This window comes from Pelobates fuscus, chromosome 8 (genome assembly GCF_036172605.1).
Source record: "Pelobates fuscus isolate aPelFus1 chromosome 8, aPelFus1.pri, whole genome shotgun sequence".
Taxonomy (NCBI): Eukaryota; Metazoa; Chordata; class Amphibia; order Anura; family Pelobatidae; genus Pelobates; species Pelobates fuscus.
Genome location: NC_086324.1, coordinates 20,759,940 through 20,781,727, shown reverse-complemented (window position 1 = coordinate 20,781,727; position 21,788 = coordinate 20,759,940). Strand labels below are relative to the sequence as shown.

At 45.0% G+C, this 21,788-nt stretch overlaps 1 protein-coding gene across 1 annotated transcript; it reads left to right on the top strand.

Moving 5' to 3' along the window:
• The first annotated feature begins 7,337 nt into the window (after positions 1-7,337).
• Positions 7,338-11,036, top strand: LOC134570649 (uncharacterized). Its single transcript, XM_063428584.1, has 2 exons — positions 7,338-7,371; positions 9,893-11,036. Exon 2 carries the CDS (start codon positions 9,902-9,904, stop codon positions 10,928-10,930), a length of 1,029 nt encoding a protein of 342 aa, XP_063284654.1. The 5' UTR covers positions 7,338-7,371; positions 9,893-9,901; the 3' UTR covers positions 10,931-11,036.
• Positions 11,037-21,788: the final 10,752 nt, after the last annotated feature.

Below are 21,788 nucleotides of genomic sequence, written 5' to 3'. Positions count from 1 at the left end.
GCAAACCCTCTCCTAATATCACTCCTCCTAGAATGATCCTTTTATAGCTGGAGGGGAGGGGTTTGGGCGCCTTGTTAATCAATCCCTAATCCTTTACTAATTGACCCCCTCAGGCTTCCCAGGTTGGGAGAAGAGACACAGGTGGGAAGACAATGTATGGTAATGTGATGGTCAATACATGAAAAGTGCTGGTATATTTATAGATGTACTCACTATGATTCCCCATTGATTAGTGACTTGATTTACTACCTGCAGTTAATACAGGGGCATTGCTGAAAAATAGTGCATTGACTAATACAAAATATGCTAAACAATAAAAATAAAAACTACTCACTCTAATCACCTATGTGTGTACCTTATAACATATAAAATGTGAACATTCAGGAAACTTAAAAGGAAACTCCAGTGCCAGGAAAACAATCCGTTTTCCTGGCACTGCAGGTCCTCTCTCCCTCCCACTTCCCAATCCCCAGTTGCTGAAGGGGTGAAAACCCCTTCAGTCACTTACCTGAGGCAGCGACATGTCCCACGTCGCAGCTTCTTCCTCTGCCGCCGCTCCTCCCAGTGATTGCGTCGGCCGGTGGGCGAGACTGATCCCTTCCACCGGCCGGGGAGACCTAATGCGCATGAGCGGCAATGCTGCGCATGCGTATTAGAGCTCCCCATAGGAAAGCATTGAAAATGTTTTTCAATGATTTCCTATGGGGAATTGAGCGACGCTGGAGGTCCTCACACATCGTGAGGACGTCCAGTGACGCTCTAGCACATGTTTAACCCTGGAGTTAACCCTGTAAGGTAATTATTGCAGTTTATAAAAAGTAGTAGTGGGTGTTGGCACCCAGACCACTCCAATGGGCAGAAGTGGTCTGGGTGCCTGGAGTGCCCCTTTAACAAATAAAGGTGAATTACCTTAACAGAAAAACATGTATTATTTATGCTTTTAAAATTTTTAAATGGTTTTAAAGAAGAAAAAATTAATTTATATATATTAAGTACATAAAGTGTAAATGCACATAAGGGCAATGTTTGTTCACTGTGTTAATTGAATGTAAACACTATCAAATAATCTTGAAAGGACACTCTAGAGATTTGTAGAACTTTAGCTTGCTGAAAAGCTTTATGTGTGAAGTGTGTGTCCTCTTTTTTTATTTTACAAAAACTGCAGAATTAAAGAAATTGCCACTCTTATAAATTAACCTTGTTACACCCCACTGGCTGTCAATCAGACAATAACCCTTTTACTTCCTGGTTTGGTTTGCTTAGTGGAACTAAGTGATACCGGAGAAACTGACGGAAGCCAAGCACAGAGAGATGGACACAGGTTTCTTCAGTAAGGAAGAGATTCTTTATTCGATTCACCGAACGGGACTCAGAGGGACTAACGTCACCAAAATACAACAAGATCTGAGCCCCGGACAATAGTGTAGGCTCCTTATATAGCATGTAACTCCTCCCATAATAAGCTCCACCCACACATACTCTTACCCGATCAAGCGAACAAGAACTAACTTCCTGTTTGACCGCATGGCTTGCCCAGCACAATGGAGGAGGGGAATACTACATCCGGTATTCTTGCACATGCTCCGTACACTACTGATTGTATCTTTGCCACGTGCAACCAACTGACCGATACACCAGTATATGCACGTACACATGCCACGTGGTAATCTCGGCCTACTAAATTTATTTTTTTACCCAGATTCCACCACATAAGCTGCGTAGCAATATGGCTGACAACAAGTCAATGTCAGCTTCCACATAGTTCTTAATTCTTCTTTTGTTTTCTGGATGTTCACCACAATGCTCTGTTCAACGCCCAAATTGTTGAAAGGGTTAATACAGAACTAGCGGCATTAGACACCACTGCACCTTCAGGACTTTCCAAATTAGTTTGTCTTCATAAGTAAGCATCTCAGTTTCTTCGGCCATGGATTTTGACCAAAGAAATTTAATTGCAAAATTGCACAAATACTCCAGTACGGTCTCTATAATCATACAAACACAAGGATCAGTACGACTTCAATTAATTATTTAGGCTAAACTCAAAATAGAGACTAAAGTTAAACCCTTAACTAGTGTACGGAGAAGTACTTACACTATATAAATGCTTGTTGGACAGGGTGAGTATTTAAACACTAACATATACATGTGGGAATAATTCCCAATAAAATACTGTTCTTAGGAGGGCGGAGCCAAGCGGTGGGGCCCATCCTGCCTCCCGCTATTTCAAGCAGGGCAAAACGGGGGAGAAAGGGGATATGGGGGCTAAGGGCAACGATGCCGGTCCTCATAAACGCAATGCGCCTGTGGCTCGACCTCTATAGGAATCGGGCTGCGGCACGGATCCTGGTGGATGGGTTTGAGCAAGGGTTTTGGATCCCTTTCTCTGTGCGCCCTCCGCTGCTCTCCGTACGGAACCTCAAGTACGTTCAGGCTTTCCCTCAGGTGGTGCGGGAAAAATTGACTAAGGAGGTCTCCCTGGGTCGGATGGCCGGCCCGTTCTCCGCCCCGCTGATGGCTAATTAGCGGGTTTCTCCATTGGGTGTGGTGCCTAAGAAGGATCCTGGGAAGTATCGTTTGATTCACCATTTGTCATACCCTCGTGGGGGCTCGGTGAATGACGACATTTCCACTGAACTTTTGCAGGGTTTCCTACGCATCCTTTGATGCGGCGGTTTGGGCGGCAGGCCCAGGGGCCTTGCTGGCTAAGGCGGATGTGGAATCTGCCTTCCGGCTGCTCCCGGTGCACCCAGAGTGCCATCATCTTTTGGGGTGTGCCTTTGAAGGCCAGTTTTATGTGGACATGTGCCTCCCCATGGGTTGCTCGCTGTCCTGTTTTTATTTTGAGTGCTTTAGCACTTTTCTGGAATGGGTAGTGCGGAAGGAAGCCGGGGTCGCTTCCCTCCTGCACTACCTGGATGATTTCCTGTGTGTGGGTCCGGCGGAGTCGCACATTTGTGCCCTCCTGCTACGGGTTCTCAGGGAGGTGTTTCAGCACTTTGGGGTCCCATTGGCTCATGACAAGTCGGTGGGTCCGGTCACGTGCTTGAGCTTTCTGGGCATCAAAATTGATTCGGTGGCTGGGGAATGTCGGCTGCCTCAAGATAAGGTCTTGGACCTGCGCCTAGCGGTGTCACAGGCCCTGGGGCTGCGTAAGATCCAGCTCTGGTGCCTGCAGTCTCTGCTGGGGAAGTTCAATTTTGCCTGTCGGATCTTGCCAATGGGGCATATCTTTAATAGGCGCTTGGCGGCGGCGACTTCCGGGGTCATTCATCCGCAGCATTTTATCCGGCTTACCCGGCCCTTGCAGGCTGACTTGGCCATCTGGGATTCCTTTTTGGTCTCCTATAATGGCAGGTCATACTGGCAGGCCCCGGAGGTCTCTAATGCAGACCTCCATTTGTTTACCGATGCGGCGGGTTTGGCCGGCCTTGGGGCCATTCTGGGCGCCAAATGGTGCGCTGACTCGTGGCCGGAGGCTTGGCATGCAGCGGGGCTCACTCGGAATTTGGCATTTTCTGAGCTCTTCCCTATTTTGGTTAGTTTGGAGGTATGGGGTTTCCTGCTGGTGGATAGTCGGGTGGTCTTCCATTGTGACAATTTGGGTGTAGTGCAGGCTATTAACCAGCTGTCTGCTTCTTCCCCTCTCCGTGGTTCGCTTGCTCCGGTGCCTAGTTCTGCGCTGTCTGGAGCTGAATGTGTATTGTAGGGCTGTGCACATCCCAGGTGTTCGTAATGTTATAGCGGATGCTCTCTCTCGTTCACAGTGGGACCTGTTTCGGGCAGTGGCGCCACAGGCCGACCTGGAGGGTGTTCCGTGTCCGACAGAGATGTGGTCCTTGGGTCTGACAGACTAATGGAGTTGGTCCGTGGGTCGTCGCTGCGGCCACATGGGAACGCTATAATAAGGTTTGGAGGGAATGGGACGGTTGGGAAGGGGCCCTCGGGGGCTTCCGGGACTAGTCCATTCGCCTGCAAGGTTTGGTTCTGCTCTTGGGGAACTGGGAGGCCGTGGGAATGTCTCCCTCGGCCATTTCAGCTCGCTTGACAGGACTTAGCTTCCTGTTTAAGTTACAGTGTTGGGAAGATGCTACCAAGGCGTTCATTGTACGCCAGGCGCTGAAGGGTTTGAGGCAAGGGGGGGTGTCTGCGCGAGACTCGAGGCGTCCTGTCTCGGGCACGCTCCTAACTACTTTGTGTGAGGCGTTGCACGGGGTGTGCCATTCGGATTTCGAGGTTCGGCTGTTTCGCCTTGCCTTTTCCTTGGCATTCTTCAGTGCCATGCGGATTGGGGAGCTAGTGTGCCCCAGCCGGCAGCAGGTGGTGGGGTGCTATTTGGGGATGTTTCGTGCACCATTGATCGGATCTCATTCAGGATCCGCCGCTCAAAGACGTATGTCTTTGGGAGGGGTAAGTGGGTCCGGTTGGGGGCCATGCCGGGTTCCGGCATTTGTCCTGTTTAGTCCTTTAGGGAATATTGTGCTGTGCGCTCTTCTCCTGCGCTGCCGCTCCTGGTGCATGGGGATGGCAGTTTCCTTTCCCATTTCCAGTTTGTTAGAGTCTTTCGTATGGGGCTGGAGGCTGTGGGTTTGGACAGCAGGGAGTTCGGGGGCCATTCCTTCCGTATTGGGGCGGCGACCGAGGCCTCTCGGCTTGGCATGCCAGCGCAGGTGGTTCAAAGGATTGGTAGGTGGGACTCAAGGAGGTATGTTTCCTATGTTCGTCCGGCCGATTTATTGACGTGATTTATTTCCACAGTTTCGGTTCCCCCCAGGATCTGGATCGTCGGGCACTCTTACGTTTACTGGGCTGTGCAGCGTGCGGCGGTTCGGCCTGGAGGTGAGAGGCTGGGTTTCACGCCTTCTGAAGCGGAAGTTCGATGGTTCGGTGAGAGGGGTATTAGGTGGTCTGCGAGGGGTATGAGGTGGTCGCGGCTCGTCCCCGATTTGGTGCAGCTGTCCCATCTCCTGGGGGCTCCAAGGGTCCTGGTGATCCACCTGGGGGTTTATGATCTGGGTTCAGTACCCATCTGGGATTTGATCTCGGCAGTGAAGCGTGACTTAGCACGCATTTTGATTTTGTTTCCCGGCGTGTGCATGGTCTGGTCTGAGGTCATTGCTCGAAACTATTGACGCGGTGCCAGGAGTCAGAGTGCCATGGAGTGTTGCCGGCGCAAGTTAAACAGGCGGGTTTCCCAGTTTGTTTTGGGGTTCAGGGGATCCCGGTACGCCATAGGGTTTTTGAGCGGGAGGCGGCTCATTTTTTTCGTGGAGATGGTGTACACCTAACGGAGGTCGGGCTCGACCTTTTTAATCTCGCCCTACAAGAGGCGGTGGAACAGGCCATGGGTGGTTTTGGTGGGGTTCCCCGCTGATTTAGGGGTAAAGCAGCGGGTCTGGTGGCGGGGGTATGTCCTTGCCAATTAAGTTTTGAGTGGTTATGTTTAGGATGGAGTAAGTTCATTATGTTTTCAGGTCTCAACCTCCCCTGCTCCAAAGGTTTAACTTTAGGTTGCCTGAGGTCTCATGCCCATCGAGCGTGGATAAGGTCGGCTGATGGCGGGCATTTGAAGTATATGTTTTTATGACGAGGGGGGAGGTGAGAGGAAGTGTTTTTTAGGAACCACAGGATGTTTTATTGGCAAGGACGGTTGAGTTTCTGTATGACACTGTATGTTGAGTTATATATGTATATATTTAATTTATGATTATTTATTTCTAACAATTTGTTACAGAAAAGAAGAGTTTAATAAAGAAAGTTATGGATGTGTTATACAGTAATTTATTTATGTTTTAATAAATGCTGTGGCCTGTTCATCCATACTATGTTGTCTGTCGTTATTGGGGGGTTGAATGGGTGGTTATGTTTAGGATGGAGTAAGTTCATTATGTTTTCAGGTCTCAACCTCCCCTGCTCCAAAGGTTTAACTTTAGGTTGCCTGACGTCTCATGCCCATCGAGCGTGGATAAGGTCGGCTGATGGCGGGGATTGGAAGTATATGTTTTTATGACGAGGGGGGAGGTGAGCGGAAGTGGTTTTTAGGAACCACAGGATGTTTATTGGCAAGGACGGTTGAGTTTCTGTATGACACTGTATGTTGAGTTATATATGTATATATTTAATTTATGATTATTTATTTCTAACAATTTGTTACAGAAAAGAAGAGTTTAATAAAGAAAGTTATGGATGTGTTATACAGTAATTTATTTATGTTTTAATAAATGCTGTGGCCTGTTCATCCATACTACGTTGTCTGTCGTTATTGGGGGGTTGAATGGGGTTAGTTATGTGTACGTGGCAATATAATTCCCCACTACGTACATACAAGGTTGAAAGCCTCTCACCCATATCTTTCTCAAGTGAAATTTTTTGTTTTGTTTACCCATATAAAAGGATTATGAAACACAATAAAAACAAGCCATTGATGATTTGTTTTGGTTTCCCTTAAAGTGACACTCCATTGCCTAAATTACAGAAATAAAAATCACTGTTTAGTAGATATACCCCCAGAACATGCATGTAGACATACCCCCAGTGTAAGCATTTAATTATGCATTTTTTAATTGGATGTATATCTAAATACAGCTTGTAAAAGCTGCGTTTCTCTTGGTTGAAGCCCTCCCTTTCATATCTCGCCCAGACTTTATGTGGCTGTCCAATCACAGACTCCCAATGCAGATCAATGAGATGTCTGCAAAGCAGATGCTCTGGGCAATTGCTATCTCTTCAGTTTAGTTACACTGAGCAAAACAAACCAGGAAGTAACAGGGTCATTGTCTGATTGACAGCCAGTGGGGTGTAACAAGGTCAATTTATAAAAGTGCCAATTTCTTTAATTCTGCAGTTTTTGTAAAATGAAAAATACAGGACACATTCTTCACACATAAAGCTTTTCAGCAAGCTAAAGTTCTACAGGTCTACGGAGTGTCCTTTATGTACTTAATATATATATATTTATAAATTAATTAAACTAAAAAAGCATGATTTTTTTTTGTGATTAGAGCGAGTAGTTGTTATTTTTTATTGTTTAGCATATTTTGTATTAGTCAATGCACTATTTTTCATCAACGCCCCTGTAAGGACTGCAGGTAGTAAATCAAGTCACTAATCAATCGGGAATTATAGTGAGTACATCTATAAATATACCAGCACTTTTCATGTATTGACCATCACATTACCATACATTGTCTTCCCACCTGTGTCTCTTCTCCCAACCTGGGCAGGCTGAGAGGGTCAATTAGTAAAAGATTAGGGATTGATTAACAAGGTGTCCAAACCCCTCACCTCCAGCTATAAAAGGATCATTCTAGGAGGGGTGATATTAGGAGAGGGTTTGCTGGTATCACAGTTTCTGAGAAGGTGCCTTACTATGTGAGTTATTGTAGGTTTATTTGCTAATAATGTGATTTATACACATGACATGCGCACAGTCGATTATTCGGCAGGTGCGCTGTTTACCCCAACCCCCCAATAACTTACAGACACCGTATTTCTGTTGGAATAAAAAAGTCCACAGCTTTATTTATTATTATAAACAAGGTAACAAATTGGGGTCATTGCCACAAAAGGAAATATACCTCCACCCCCCACCGTACATAAATTACCCCCGGCAATGACCCCGCCAATAACAGTAAATAACATTATAAATAACAAATAACACATAACACATGGCCTACCAAAGAGGCCCCATATCCATAACTTTTTAAACTGTAGGGGTGTACCGAGACCCCCCTACACCACCTGGTTCGGAGCCACCGATGAGCTCGAACCCACAAACCATTTCACACTCCAGTTTAATCCAGCCTAACCAATTTATACTCCTCCTACCTTCCAATTACCCAAGCCCTATCCCGCCGCTGTGACCAAACGGGAACTCCAAAACAACAGGGAGGGTGGGAGGGACAATTACCAGGTAAGTGTCAGTTTAGTTAAAATGTCCCTTAGTCATAAAATGGCCGCTTAATATACTCCTATAGTCCAACCCCCATTTACCAATAACCACACCCCTTTAACTGGTTACTCCCCTGCCTACTCCTGGCTCTGTCAAGGCCCACTCCTCTGACTGCGCTGTTCCATGGGCTACAGTGTGGTTATTTCCAAGTTGTGCATTTCCTTGGAGTGTTCACTTTATTATTAACTATAAATGAGGCAAAAAGACAGACTTGGGAAAACTGCTAACTGAGCGATGGTAACAGCTTGACAATAAAATGTCACTATTTGGATTTAGCTTGATGTCTCAGGAATAAATACCTGCATGTTTGTTAAATATTAAAGGGAGATTACTGAAACCCAAATCACAGCATCTCAATGGAATGGTGTGTAGTGGCCCTTTTAAGCAAGTGAGGTTTATTTTGTACATGCTACAGGGCAGCTCTCTTCCCTCACACTATATATTTTTACAGATCTCCCTTCTGTGGATCAGTGGGCTATAAACCCTTCTGGAACCTGAAACTCCCCTTAACCTGAATTCCTAATTCCCACTTCAGTGAATAGACCCTGAGATTATATTGAAGGATTTACTCCCAGTGCAGACACCCCTACACCCAGTCTGAGCATTGATTTACCCTAATAAAACATTATGTAGAGATGTCCTGAACTATTTGCTGGTGAACATATGTGATGTTTGGTCCGCCCCATATTCGTCATCATTGAGTAAACTTTGACCCTGTACCTTACAGTCAGCAGCAGACCCTCCCTCCCAGAATGTGTCTGCTGACTGTGAGGTACAGGGTCAAAGTTTACTCAATGAAGACGAATAGGGGGCGGACTGAACATTGCATATGTTCGCCTGCGAATGCGAACAAGCTGTTCGCCAGCAAATGGTTCCCGGTGAACTGCTTGGGACATCTCTAAACACAAAGTGTCTATATTTCTATAGAGCTTACTTCAATCACTAGAGAAAATAGGTTTATTTACTAAACTCCCAATTCTTAGCAAGCTACACTCTCTTCCAAACTCCTCAACATGGAATGTTTTATCTAGAATCTGCTGCAGCTGGTCTGTCTCCAAACCCTGAATGTAGATTATATAAAGATGCTGTATTGTATATGGCTGTGACTGAATACACTGGGAGGGATGCTGCACTATGCATGGGGCTCAGCATTTTGTCAAATACAAACAAATGGTTTAAATGTCCTGCAGAATGCTGCCTCTCTAACCACTTCCCCTCATGCCATGAAAACCTTCCTTATAATTTGTATGTACACTGCTCAGCACTGAGTGAGTGGCTTTTAACTCGCAAACAAGTAGTGATATCCTCACTATGTGTCCTCTCCTTAAAATGCAGGTTGCTTTATAGTTCAGATCACTCATGTTAGTGGCTGGGCTGCGTACATACATTTGATAAGGAAGTATCTCTGTGGAGGGAGGGTGTGTGGCTAAGCAGGCAGGTTTTGGTGTAGTGATCTGCAAGGATTAAGTCTACCTGTGGCTTCTCATACAAACGGCCCTTAAAATGGCACTAAATTGTAACTATACAACCATCTACTGTAAGAGTCTGCATCTTTAGAAAATGTTATACTTTCCTATAGTGTTAATCCTTCAGTGGGGATATTGTTGCATTGAAATGTGAAAATGGACATTTTGTAGTAAAGCACCAACTAGTGAGGTCTTGGTAACATTCAAATGCTGACAAAATGGCTCCCAAATATTTCCAATCTGTCTACATTGAACTAATATATGACACTACAATGTCCATTATACTTTCTCCCATCTATGAACTTATAGAAAACTGACTTGTCTGGTCTACCACTCTTGGCCCCTGTCCTCTCCAATCTTTCTTATTATAACATAGGTGAAGGCAAAGCTTTTTATGACGCTTAATCCAAAACTGAATTAACCAAATCCATTTTGTAACCTACCACCTTAATTTGTATTTTTATTATTCTTTCAGTGTTTGACCATGGTTGGGATTGTTCCCAAGAAGGATGCCCCAGGAGTGGATTTTTGTGGTGTTGATCAATATTACTACATTGTTCGATCTGACCTTGGCTGCTACATGCGGGCTTCAAACTTCAACAAGGGTGAAGGTTTAGTGGTCTACAGTCTGCATCCCTCTTGTAGAAATGGAGACCATTACCTGGCATATGAAGATGATCTATTCTATATCATTAAGGGCACAAATTATCGCCGTGTGAAAAACATGAACACAGATGAAGGTGCTGTAGTCTACTCTCTACATCCCAGCTGCCGGGGTGGTGATCACTATCTCTCTGCCTTCGGTCACATGTACATCATCGACCAGAGTCGAGGGGTTTATCGTAAAACTAGAAATATGAACACATATGAGAGTGGTGTGGAATACACACTCCATCCCAACTGCAGGAATGGGCTCTACTACTTTGGTGTCAAAAACTACTATTACTTTATGAAGCCTCATGATGAATGGGGGGTTCAGTATTACAGATGCACAAACTTCAACAAGAATGAGAATGGTGAGTCCTTTTCCATACATCCCACTGTCACAAACTTCCTCCCTGGGGGCTTAGCCATCATTCAGGGTCCCTCATTTGGTGTCTGGGAGTGCATCAAAACCATCACCAATGACTCGCTGTCTCCGATCACCTGGACAAACAAGATCAACAAGAAGGTTGGCTATACAAAGGAGAAGATGTCCTCCATAGAACATACCTGGAACGTGTCAGCCACAGTGTCTGCAGAGACGGGAGGTCTGAGTGCCCTTGTTGTAAAGAGCCAGTTCTCTCTCACTACTTCATATGGGGGGAAGAGTGTTAACACAGACAGAGAGAACTGGAATGAGGTAACGGAAACTGAGGAAACCATAAGCCTGACCGTGAAGGCCAATGAGAAGATCTATGTTTGGCAGTACAAACTGGGTCTAGGTAAAGAAGCTGTGCTGTTCTGCAGGGATATGAAGTTTGATGATGATCCAAAACCACCAACTGAGAATCCTCTACCACCAGCTAACTAGTTAACAAGGCATGCACTGTTACAATGTTCTTGCTTTCAGGTTCAAAACTGACCTACAGACTGTTACTATTTACTGGTAACTCGTCTTGTAACCTACAAAATGTATCTGCATGACCCCATTTGTATCATGGTGTGACTGTGTAGCTTGTCTGACAATAGAATATGTTGGGGTGGAAAACCTGTCTAGGCTGATCAAGATGATCTCTGTGATATGGAAATTGCTCCCTCCAGATTGTTAACAAAGAGAAAATAAAAAATGATTTGCATTACGTTGACTTGTCTTTGGTTTCCCTCCAGTATCCTCAATTCTCCAAGTCTAGTGCTTCTAAACTGCTGCAACTAGTTATGGAACACATTAAGAACTGGTGCAGCAGTGCTCCTCTAGCAGACATGCCAAAACTCATTTTAGGGAGGTGGTCACCTAACTTTAGGGAGGCAGCTTCACAAGCTACTTGGAAGGTGGACTTTACAGACGTAGTGAGAGCGACACTGTGTCCTGATTGGACTCTTTGAAAAATCAGGACCTTATCCTCAGGAAATCTGTAACTAGATCTCTCCAGCGTTTACCTTGAGTGTCAGGGATGAATAAAGAGCCTAATCTTGGGAGGAGCACTGGTAGTGGGTGACAGAGGATGTAATTTAGGAGCTAGGGGCTCTAATGGAGGTACAGGGGCTGTAGTGTGGGGGTATGAGTTATAGATGGATAGGGCTGTATTGAGAGGGTTAGGGTCTTAGGTAGGTGGATTGGTATAAATGGGTCGGGGGGGGGTTCAGAGGAGGGGCTGTAGTGTGTGGGGAATATTGGCTGCAATTGAGGGGCTGAGACTGTAGTGGGGCATGTTGGCCTGGGACCCTTGGATTAAATGGATGTTTGCCAACTCTTACAGAGCTCTGGAAATGAAAAACAGAGACGTGTTCCATATCCAACTTATTTACTTTTAATACGAAAGTGATATTTATACATATTTGTTCAGAGTAGGCTGGGAGGGGGAAAAAGAGGAGTATATGGGCGTGTTAAATGACATAAATTGTTTTAAGCAGCTGTTTCTTGATGTATAACGCACGTCAATGTAACAAACAAATTAACCCTTATGAACAGCTAGGATTGATAGCCAAATGGATATTCGTATCCAACAATTCCCCTCTTAGATCATATCATGATCTACCTTACAGAAAATATCCACGGGAGGCCTGCGGCAGAGAAACAAAAGGAGGTATATTCAGACGTGCTAATCACTTCTGCGGGACTTTCGTTATTTCTTCACCTTGCTTTTCCCCCATCTGGTCGGTCCCGCAGGTTTCTCCTTTACGAGGAGTTTGAGCTGTCGCTTTTCAGCTTTTTCAATTATCTGTTGAATACATCTTTTAAGCGTGTAAGTTAAATATTTCAAACAGCTGACATGTTAACCAATTTTAAACAGACTGAACATCAGGTTATCTGTAGCTTGAACCTTGGGTCAATAAAGGCAAAGTGTATTATTCCCAACAACGGGAATATTCTAATTCACAACTTAAAGACATAGTCAAAATGGGAATAATATCTACCCCCCCTGCCTTTGGAGCAGGGTCTTGTATTACCAGTCCACCTGGTGAACTCGAGCCAGGTAAAAAAAAAACAGTGGCAAAAACTCATATTGGAGGGGAGGGAAAGCACATCTGGGGAATCCCTGAGTAAGGGCAATGACACTGTAAACATGTCATCCCCTCACGTTGACACCATTTGTGACTTATGAAACCTGCACCTGTGAGTAAATAGCTTGAGTATCGGGATTGGGAAACACTTAATTTGAAAAGGCCCTTTTACATATAAAATCACGAACTTATAATCGGCCTGCAATTCTAACAATAATCCCAATCATGACTTTGTTTCCTATGTCTCCTAATCCCATCCCTATTTCAACGGTCCAGTCATATCCACATTTAATATATGGGAATCCATCCTTGGCACACTCCACATACATCAATGACACACACAGTACATCCATGCCTGAGTAAGCCAACACTTCCTCTCTCTGGCTAACTCCACAAAAATAACAAAATAGTTCAATAGTCCAGAAAAATAGAATGTCTTTCAAGGAGTAAAAAGAAACTTAGACACTGAAAACTCGGTTCCATAATCTTAGATACCATAACATAGCTAAGCGTAGCAATATGGCTGACAACAAGTCAATGTCAGCTTCCACATAGTTCTTAATTCTTCTTTTGTTTTCTGGATGTTCACCACAATGCTCTGTGCAACGCCCAAATTGTTGAAAAGGTTAATACAGAACTAGCGGCATTAGACACCACTGCACCTTCAGGACGTTCCAAATGAGTTAGTCTTCAAAAGTAAGCATCTCAGTTTCTTCGGCCATGGATTTTGACCAAACAAATTTAATTGCAAAATTGCACAAATACTCCAGTACGGTCTCTATAATAATACAAACACAAGGATCAGTACGACTTCAATTAATTATTTAGGCTAAACTAAAAATAGAGACTAAAGTTAAACCCTTAACTAGTGTACGGAGAAGTACTAACACTATATAAATGCTTGTTGGACAGGGTGAGTATTTAAACACTAACATATACACGTGGGAATAATTCCCAATAAAATACTGTTCTTAGGAGGGCGGAGCCAAGCAACTGAGCAGCCCAGACTTGCTGGCTGAGAGCTCCCACGTCTGGGAACAGAAATCGGGGCATTACACCCATCTACCACGAGTCAGAAGCCGCAGACCAACATACTCACAACCGGGAGAGGCTGCTGCATCGAACAGTACCCCACATGAGTATCGGCGCAGCCAACTGGACACACCAAGACCTGTGGCCTACCTACGACTGAGCCACGGAGAGACGGCCGCTCCCCGGGCACAAAAGCAGGGACTGGAACCCCCAGAAGAAGTCCCCCCCCCCGCCCCCAGGTCCGGTGGGGGTTATCCCGGTCCATACAACCAAGCAGAAAGCATCCAGCCACTCGCCGCACCAGGGCGCAAAACTTGAGTTCCACAAGGCCTGATTAAAATGGCTGACGGCAACACTGCCCGAGCACAGCAACAACCCCCAGACGACTGGGCTTTGGCCTCCAATGCAAGGTCCCCCTCACACACATTGCCCTACACATACACAAATTGCCCTACACATACACTGCCCCCCCATACACACATACACTGCAACCAGGGGAGGGCTGGCAGCCTTAGGCCTGGGGGGCAAATCCAGTCAAGTGGCCCATTGCACCACTTGAGGAGAGTAAAAACACCTTTCCCATGTGCTTGAAAGGGGGGGGGAGTCACCTAAACAGACACTCAATGACAGGCACACACACACACTTGCTGATTTGGCACACACTAAAAACCACACACAGACACACACACACAGAAAGACACACTGTTACAGGCATACTGACTCAGACAGATATACTGACACACAAAGGCATACTGGCTGACACACGCACACAGACAAACTGGCACACACACACAGACAGGGCCGGACTGGGGAAAAAATTCGGCCCGGGCATTTTTTATTCACAGCGGCCCACTGAAAAGAGGGCAGGGCCAGATAGGGTGTGTTTTGTCATCCCCAATGAGAAGCACGCCCCATCTCAAAGTGAGCATGTTGGTTCCATGCTCTTCCAGGGCATGAGAAAAGGGCCCTGTATTTGTTCTGCACAGCGCAAGCAAATTTAATAACATGCTTGCGTTGTGTTTGCTTGAAACTTGTCTCAGGGGTTTCCATAATTGGGATACTCACTGTATCCCATTTATGGAGACACTATGTGTTTTCTTAAATGGAATCTAGTGTGTGCATAGGGGATCCAGAGTGTGTATGTCAGAAATGTAGTCTGTGTGTTTTTGTGTGTTTGAAGGTCAGGAGTGTGTATAGGAGATTTAGTGTGTGTGTGTGTGTGTGTGTGTATAGAGGATTCAGAGGGTATATAGAGATCTAGTGTGTGTATATCTAACATAGAAACATAGAATGTGACAGCAGATAAGAACCATTCGGCCCATCTAGTCTGCCCAATTTTCTAAATACTTTCATTAGTCTCTGGCCTTATCTTATAGTTAGGATAGCCTTATGCCTATCCCACGCATGCTTAAACTCCTTTACTGTGTTAACCTCTACCACTTCAGCTGGAAGGCTATTCCATGCATCCACTACCCTCTCAGTAAAGTAATACTTCCTGATATTATTTTTAAACCTTTGTCCCTCTAATTTTAAACTATGTCCTCTTGTTGTGGTAGTTTTTCTTCTTTTAAATATAGGTTCCTCCTTTACTGTGTTGATTCCCTTTATGTATTTAAATGTTTCTATCATATCCCCCCTGTCTCGTCTTTCCTCCAAGCTATACATGTTAAGATCCTTTAACCTTTCCTGGTAAGTTTTATCCTGCAATCCATGAACCAGTTTAGTAGCCCTTCTCTGAACTCTCTCTAAGGTATCAATATCCTTCTGAAGATACGGTCTCCAGTACTGCGTACAATACTCCAAGTGAGGTCTCACCAGTGTTCTGTACAATGGCATGAGCACTTCCCTCTTTCTACTGCTAATACCTCTCCCTATACAGCCAAGCATTCTGCTAGCATTTCCTGCTGCTCTATTAGATTGTCTGCCTACCTTTAAGTCATCAGAAATAATCACCCCTAAATCCCTTTCCTCAGATGTTGAGGTTAGGACTATATAAAATATTCTGTACTCTGCCCTTAGGTTTTTACGTCCAAGATGCATTATCTTGCACTTATCCACATTAAATGCCAGTTGCCACAACATTTTTCTAGTTTACTTAAATCATTAGCCATTTGGCTTATCCCTCCTGGAACATCAACCCTGTTACATATCTTAGTATCATCAGCAAAAAGACATACCTTACCATCAAGACCTTCTGCAATATCACTAATAAAAATATTAAAGAGAATGGGTCCAAGTACAGATCCCTGAGGTACCCCACTGGTGACAAGCCCAAGCTTTGAATATACTCCATTGACTACAACCCTCTGTTGCCTGTCACTCAGCCACTGCCTCACCCATTCAACAATATTGGAATCCAAACTTAAAGATTGCAGTTTATTGATAAGCCTTCTATGTGCAATAGTGTCAAAAGCCTTACTGAAATCTAGGTAAGCAATGTCTACTGCACCACCCTGATCTATAATTGTAGTTACCCAATCAAAAAAATCAATAAGATTAGTTTGGCATGATCTCCCTGAAGTAAACCCATGTTGTCTCTGATCTTGAAATCCATGTGTTTTTAGATGTTCAACAATCCTATCCTTTAACATGGTTTCCATCACTTTCCCCACTACTGAAGTAAGGCTTACTGGCCTATAGTTGCCCGACTCCTCCCTATTACTTTTCTTGTGAATGGGCACAACATTCGCCAACTTCCAATCTTCTGGGACTACTCCTGTTATCAATGATTGGTTAAATAAATCTGTTAATGGTTTTGCTAGTACACCACTAAGCTCTTTAATAGCTTTGGGTGTATTCCATCAGGTCCCAATGACTTATTTGTCTTTACTTTTGACAGTTGAAATAGAACCTCTTCCTCTGTAAACTCACGTGTAATAAATAACTCATTTATCATTTTTCTTAACTGAGGTCCCTCTCCTTCATTTTCATCTGTAAATACCGAACAAAAATATTCATTGAGGCAGTCAGCTAGACCTTTATCCTCTTCTACACACCTTCCTTCTTTTGTTTTTAATCTAACTAATCCTTGTTTTACTTTTCTTTTCTCATTTATGTATCTAAAAAAAGTGTTGCCCCCCTTTTTTACTGACTGTGCTATTTTCTCTTCTGTGTGTGAATTGGAAGCTCTTATAACTTGCTTAGCCTTTTTCTGCCTAATCTTATAGATCATTCTGTCTTCCTCACTCTGGATTTTTTTATAATTACGAAATGCTAACTTTTTGTTTTTTACTATTTTGGCCACATCTGCGGAGTACCACAGTGGTTTCTTGAATTTTTGGCTTTTACTGACAAGACTAATGCAATTTTCTGTTGCCTTCAGCAGTGCAACTTTTAAATAATCCCATTTCTTTTGGACGCCATTTAAATTGCTCCAGTCTGATAATGACTCCTTTACACATATTCTAATTTTAGAAAAGTCTGTTCTTCTAAAGTCTAAAACTTTTGTTTTTGTGTGGTGTGACTCAGTCACTGTTCTTATATTAAACCACACTGATTGATGATCACTGGATCCTAAACTTTCACCTACAGTTATATCGGATACCAAATCTCCATTTGTTAACACTAAATCTAGTATGGCCTCTTTACGAGTTGGCTCCTCAACGACTTGTTTTAGAGACAATCCCAGTAGGGAGTTTAGAATATGTGTGCTCCTAGCACAAGCAGCTATTTTTGTTTTCCAATTCACATCAGGAAGATTAAAGTCACCCATGATGATAACTTCCCCCTTCATTGTCATTTTAGCTATTTCCTTATTTAGTAGATTATCTAACTCTTCAATTTGTCCTGGGGGCCTATAAATCACACATACACGAATTACTGTGTGATTACTAAATTCTAACGTAACCCAAACAGACTCTATGTTCACCTCACTAACTTTTATTAGGCTAGATTTTATGCTATCCTTCACATACAGGGCCACCCCTCCCCCTTTCCTGCATTCCCTGTCTTTTCTATATAAAGAGTACCCTGGTATTGTTATGTTCCAGTCATTTTTCTCATTATACCATGTCTCAGTAACAGCAACTAAATCTACATCAGTTGCCATTATTGCCACAAGTTCATGGATCTTATTCCCTAAACTGCGAGCATTTGTAGACATGACTCTAAGCTTATCATTTTTTAACACACTTGCTACAGGCACCTTCTGTCCTTGTTTTGGGGGACAATTAGATTGATGTTTTATCACCCTTTTTCCCCCCCTCCCACCCACTCCTAGTTTAAATACATTCTAGCAAAACCTCTGAACTGCTCACTGAGAACATTTGTTCCCTTTTGAGAAAGATGCAAACCATCTTTTTTGTACAGTTTATTTCCATTCCAAACAGAGCTACCATGAGAAATAAAGCCAAATCCTTGCTCCCGAAACCATTCACCAAGCCACAAGTTAAAGTCCCTAATACGCATCCGCCTGTCATTCTGAGTGTTGTGCACAGGCAGAACTTCAGAGAATGACAGTGTGGAAGCAATCTGCCGTATATCATTGGCAAACACACTAAAAACTTCCTTAACCTCTGAAACCTCATTGCAAGCCAAGTCATTTGTCCCCAGATGGACAAGTACATCCAATTCCCCTTCCTGCTTTGCTCGCTTAACAATATTACAGATACGTCTTCTGTCTCTGTGAGCAGTCGCTCCGGGAAGACACCTCACAAGACCACCATTGTCCATCTCCACACCTCTTATGATGGAATCCCCCAACAACAACTGCTTTCTATTGGGCCTCACCATAGTCTCCAAGCCTCTCTCCACAGCACCACTAGCCTCAGTGCCTCTCTCCACAACACCACTAGCCTCAGTTCCTCTCTCCACAACACCACTAGCCTCAGTTCCTCTCTCCACAACACCACTAGCCTCAGTGCCTCTCTCCACAACACCACTAGCCTCAGTGCCTCTCTCCACAACACCACTAGCCTCAGTGCCTCTCTCCACAACACCACTAGCCTCAGTGCCTCTCTCCACAACACCACTAGCCTCAGTGCCTTTCTCCACAACACCACTAGCCTCAGTGCCTCTCTCCACAACACCACTAGCCTCAGTGCCTCTCTCCACAACACCACTAGCCTCAGTTCCTCTCTCCACAACACCACTAGCCTCAGTTCCTCTCTCCACAACACCACTAGCCTCAGTGCCTCTCTTCACAACAACACTAGCCTCAGTTCCTCTCTCCACAACACCACTAGCCTCAGTGCCTCTCTCCACAACAACACTAGCCTCAGTTCCATAACACCATTACACTCTGAAAGTGCAGAAAATGAATTATGTAGAGCAACAGACTGTGCAATATGCCTTTTATCCACAACTCTAAGTCTACCATATCCTACAGTGATCCATCTGCCATTCCTATTATGTCTCTGCGGCAGTGGCTTTGCAGCAGTTCCAGCCTTAGGTTGTTTACCAGATAATTTACAAATCTCAGACTTCAAAAATACAATCTCCTGCCGCAAAATAGAGAACTGTCTACAGATTAGACAACAACCAAACCTCTAAAAAGTGGAACGTGAAACAAATGCATAGCAACTATTACACTGAACTAAGTCTGCCATTCCAATGAGGTGAATAATTTAAATCAAACGAATCTTAACTTTTTATTTATCCTCCTGAATACCTCAGATTACATCCAGTTTATCTCCAGAATATCTCCAACCACACACACTTAGAAGCAACACTTAGATGAAGCAACCATGCTATATCTGTAGATGATCTAGAGGAATCTAGTGTTTGTCTGGAATTTAATGTGTTTAGGGGTGCAGTATGTGTGTGAGGGGTTCTGAGGGGTTCTGTAGTATATATACATATATGTTTGGTGTGTAGTATTGTATATGTGAGTGGTGCAGCGTGTTTGGGGGCTGCTGTGTGCAGTGTGTGAGGTGTGTTAGGATGCTGTGTGAGGGTGATGTGTGTGTGTGTTAGGGTGCTATATGTGTTAGGGTGCTGTGCGAGGGTGATGTGTGTGTGTGTGTGTGTGTGAACTTCACAATATACCCCAGCCCACCACTAACGCAGCCTGAACACGGTGCCATACCCAAATTTCGGAATTCTTAGGACGACACGAAGATATGAAGCTGACCGCCGAGGCGAGAGATGACTTACAGCGACCCTTATCGATCGAAGAATTAGCCGCGGCGTTGAAACTCTCCAAAACACATGGAGCACCGGGTCCAGACTGTCTCCCTCTGATATAATTACGCACATTCCGGGACATTCTTTTACCGAACCTCCTATGAGGTCTTAACTCCATAATAGAGGAAGGCCGCTTCCCCACCGACACGCTGGCAGCTATAGTCACGGTAATACCCAAGGAGGGCAAGGATCCGATGAACTGCACGAGCTACCGCCCCATATCATTGCTGAACGCGACCTGAAGCTATTTGCTAAAACCATTGCCCCGAGAATCGTGAAATACCTTCCCGACACACACAGACACACAGACTGCTGAGTCCACACACACAGAGACTGCAGAGTCATCACACAAACAGACTGCTGAGTCCACACACACACAAAGACTGCTGAGTCCATACACACAGACACACAGACTGCTGAGTCCACACACACACAGACTGTTGAGTCCACACACACACACACACACACACACACAGACTGTTTGTCAGGGTACCTGAAGTCTCTACCTCTGAGAGAGGTAGAGACTTAGAAGTTTATCTGTCCAGAAGGGCTGTTTCCTCCTTTTGTAACACGACGCCCAGCAGTCGACGTCATGACGCCAACGTCATGACGCCAACCCGGACCGACCTGTCACTCAGTTGTCTGGAAACTAATCAGGACTCGTCGGAGGCGTGTCTACTCTCCTGAGCCAGGGTATTTAACAGTGCTTCTTCCATTTGCTCATTGCCCTGTCGTGGTTCTAGCCTGTCTAGTCACTCAGTGCTCTTGTATTCCAGTTATCCTTTTGGTTCCGACCCGGCTTGTTTGTATTACTCTGCTTATCTCTGTTACCCTTTGACTCTGCTTGTTCCTCGCTTACCTGTCTTCTCGTTCCCTCGACCTCGGCTTGCCTTTGACCATTCTCTCTATCTCCGTACGTTAGTCCGGCCATTCTAAGGTCCGGTATACGTACCTCTCTACTGTCTGTACTCTGCGTGTTGGATCCCTGTCCCGATCCTGACACTGTTGAGTCCACACACACACACACACACAGACTGCTGAGTCCATACACACACACAGACTGCTGAGTCCATACACACACACACACACACACAAGCTTCCTCACTAGCAAGCAGGCAGACAGACACACACACACACAAACACCTGAGCATATCAAGCCTACCTGTGACTGGAGGCTGTTGCTGGGCGGTCAGACAGCCATCTTCTGGTCTTTCCAACAGCAGCAAGGTCTGCTGGTTAACGGCGGGGGTGGGGCTTATGTGCAGGAGGTGGGGCTTTCGCTTTGGGGCAAAGCCTGTGCCAGAGAAGCTGTTGGGAAATCAGAAGGGAGCCTGTCAGTACTCCCTCCGGCCCCAGCATCTCTCCACAGACAACACCCAGCACCGTTCCAGCTGCTCTGTCCTGCATTCCCTAGGGCTGTCACTGTCAAACACTGTTACAGTCCGAGGGCATATAATTTAAGCACATGGCCAGCAAGTTGCCGGCATTTGGGGGGCCCAGGGGGGGCACAGCATGATGTAGGGGGAGAACCTGGCAAAGAAGAAGCCATCCGAAAGGACATCGCCGACTACTTCGACCTCAACAAAAACTGAGTCACCTCCGCGGGCACCCAATGGGCTGCCCATAAAGCCGTCATCACAGGCAAATTAATCGCAGCAGCTACTGCACATAAAAAGAAACAACTAACGGAACTCAAAGCACAACTCACAGCCCTCAGATCCACAGAACTCCTGCATAAAAATAACCCTAGCCCTGCCCTGACGGCTCAATTGCAAACACATAGACGAAACATACAAAAAAAGCGATCCAATGGACGAGGCAAATGTTCTACGAGAAATCAAACAAGGCGGATACACTACTTACCCACAGACTACGCCGGAGACAAAGAGCCAAACACATAACCCAAATAAAAACACCCAACGGCCAACTACACACGCTACCACATCAAATCGCGGACGCCTTCCAAAAATACTACGCCTCTCTCTACGACCATGCTCCCGAAACAAGACATGACCCCACCTCCACCAGGACGAAAATAGAGGCGTTCCTAGAACGCATCCCCATGCCCTCAC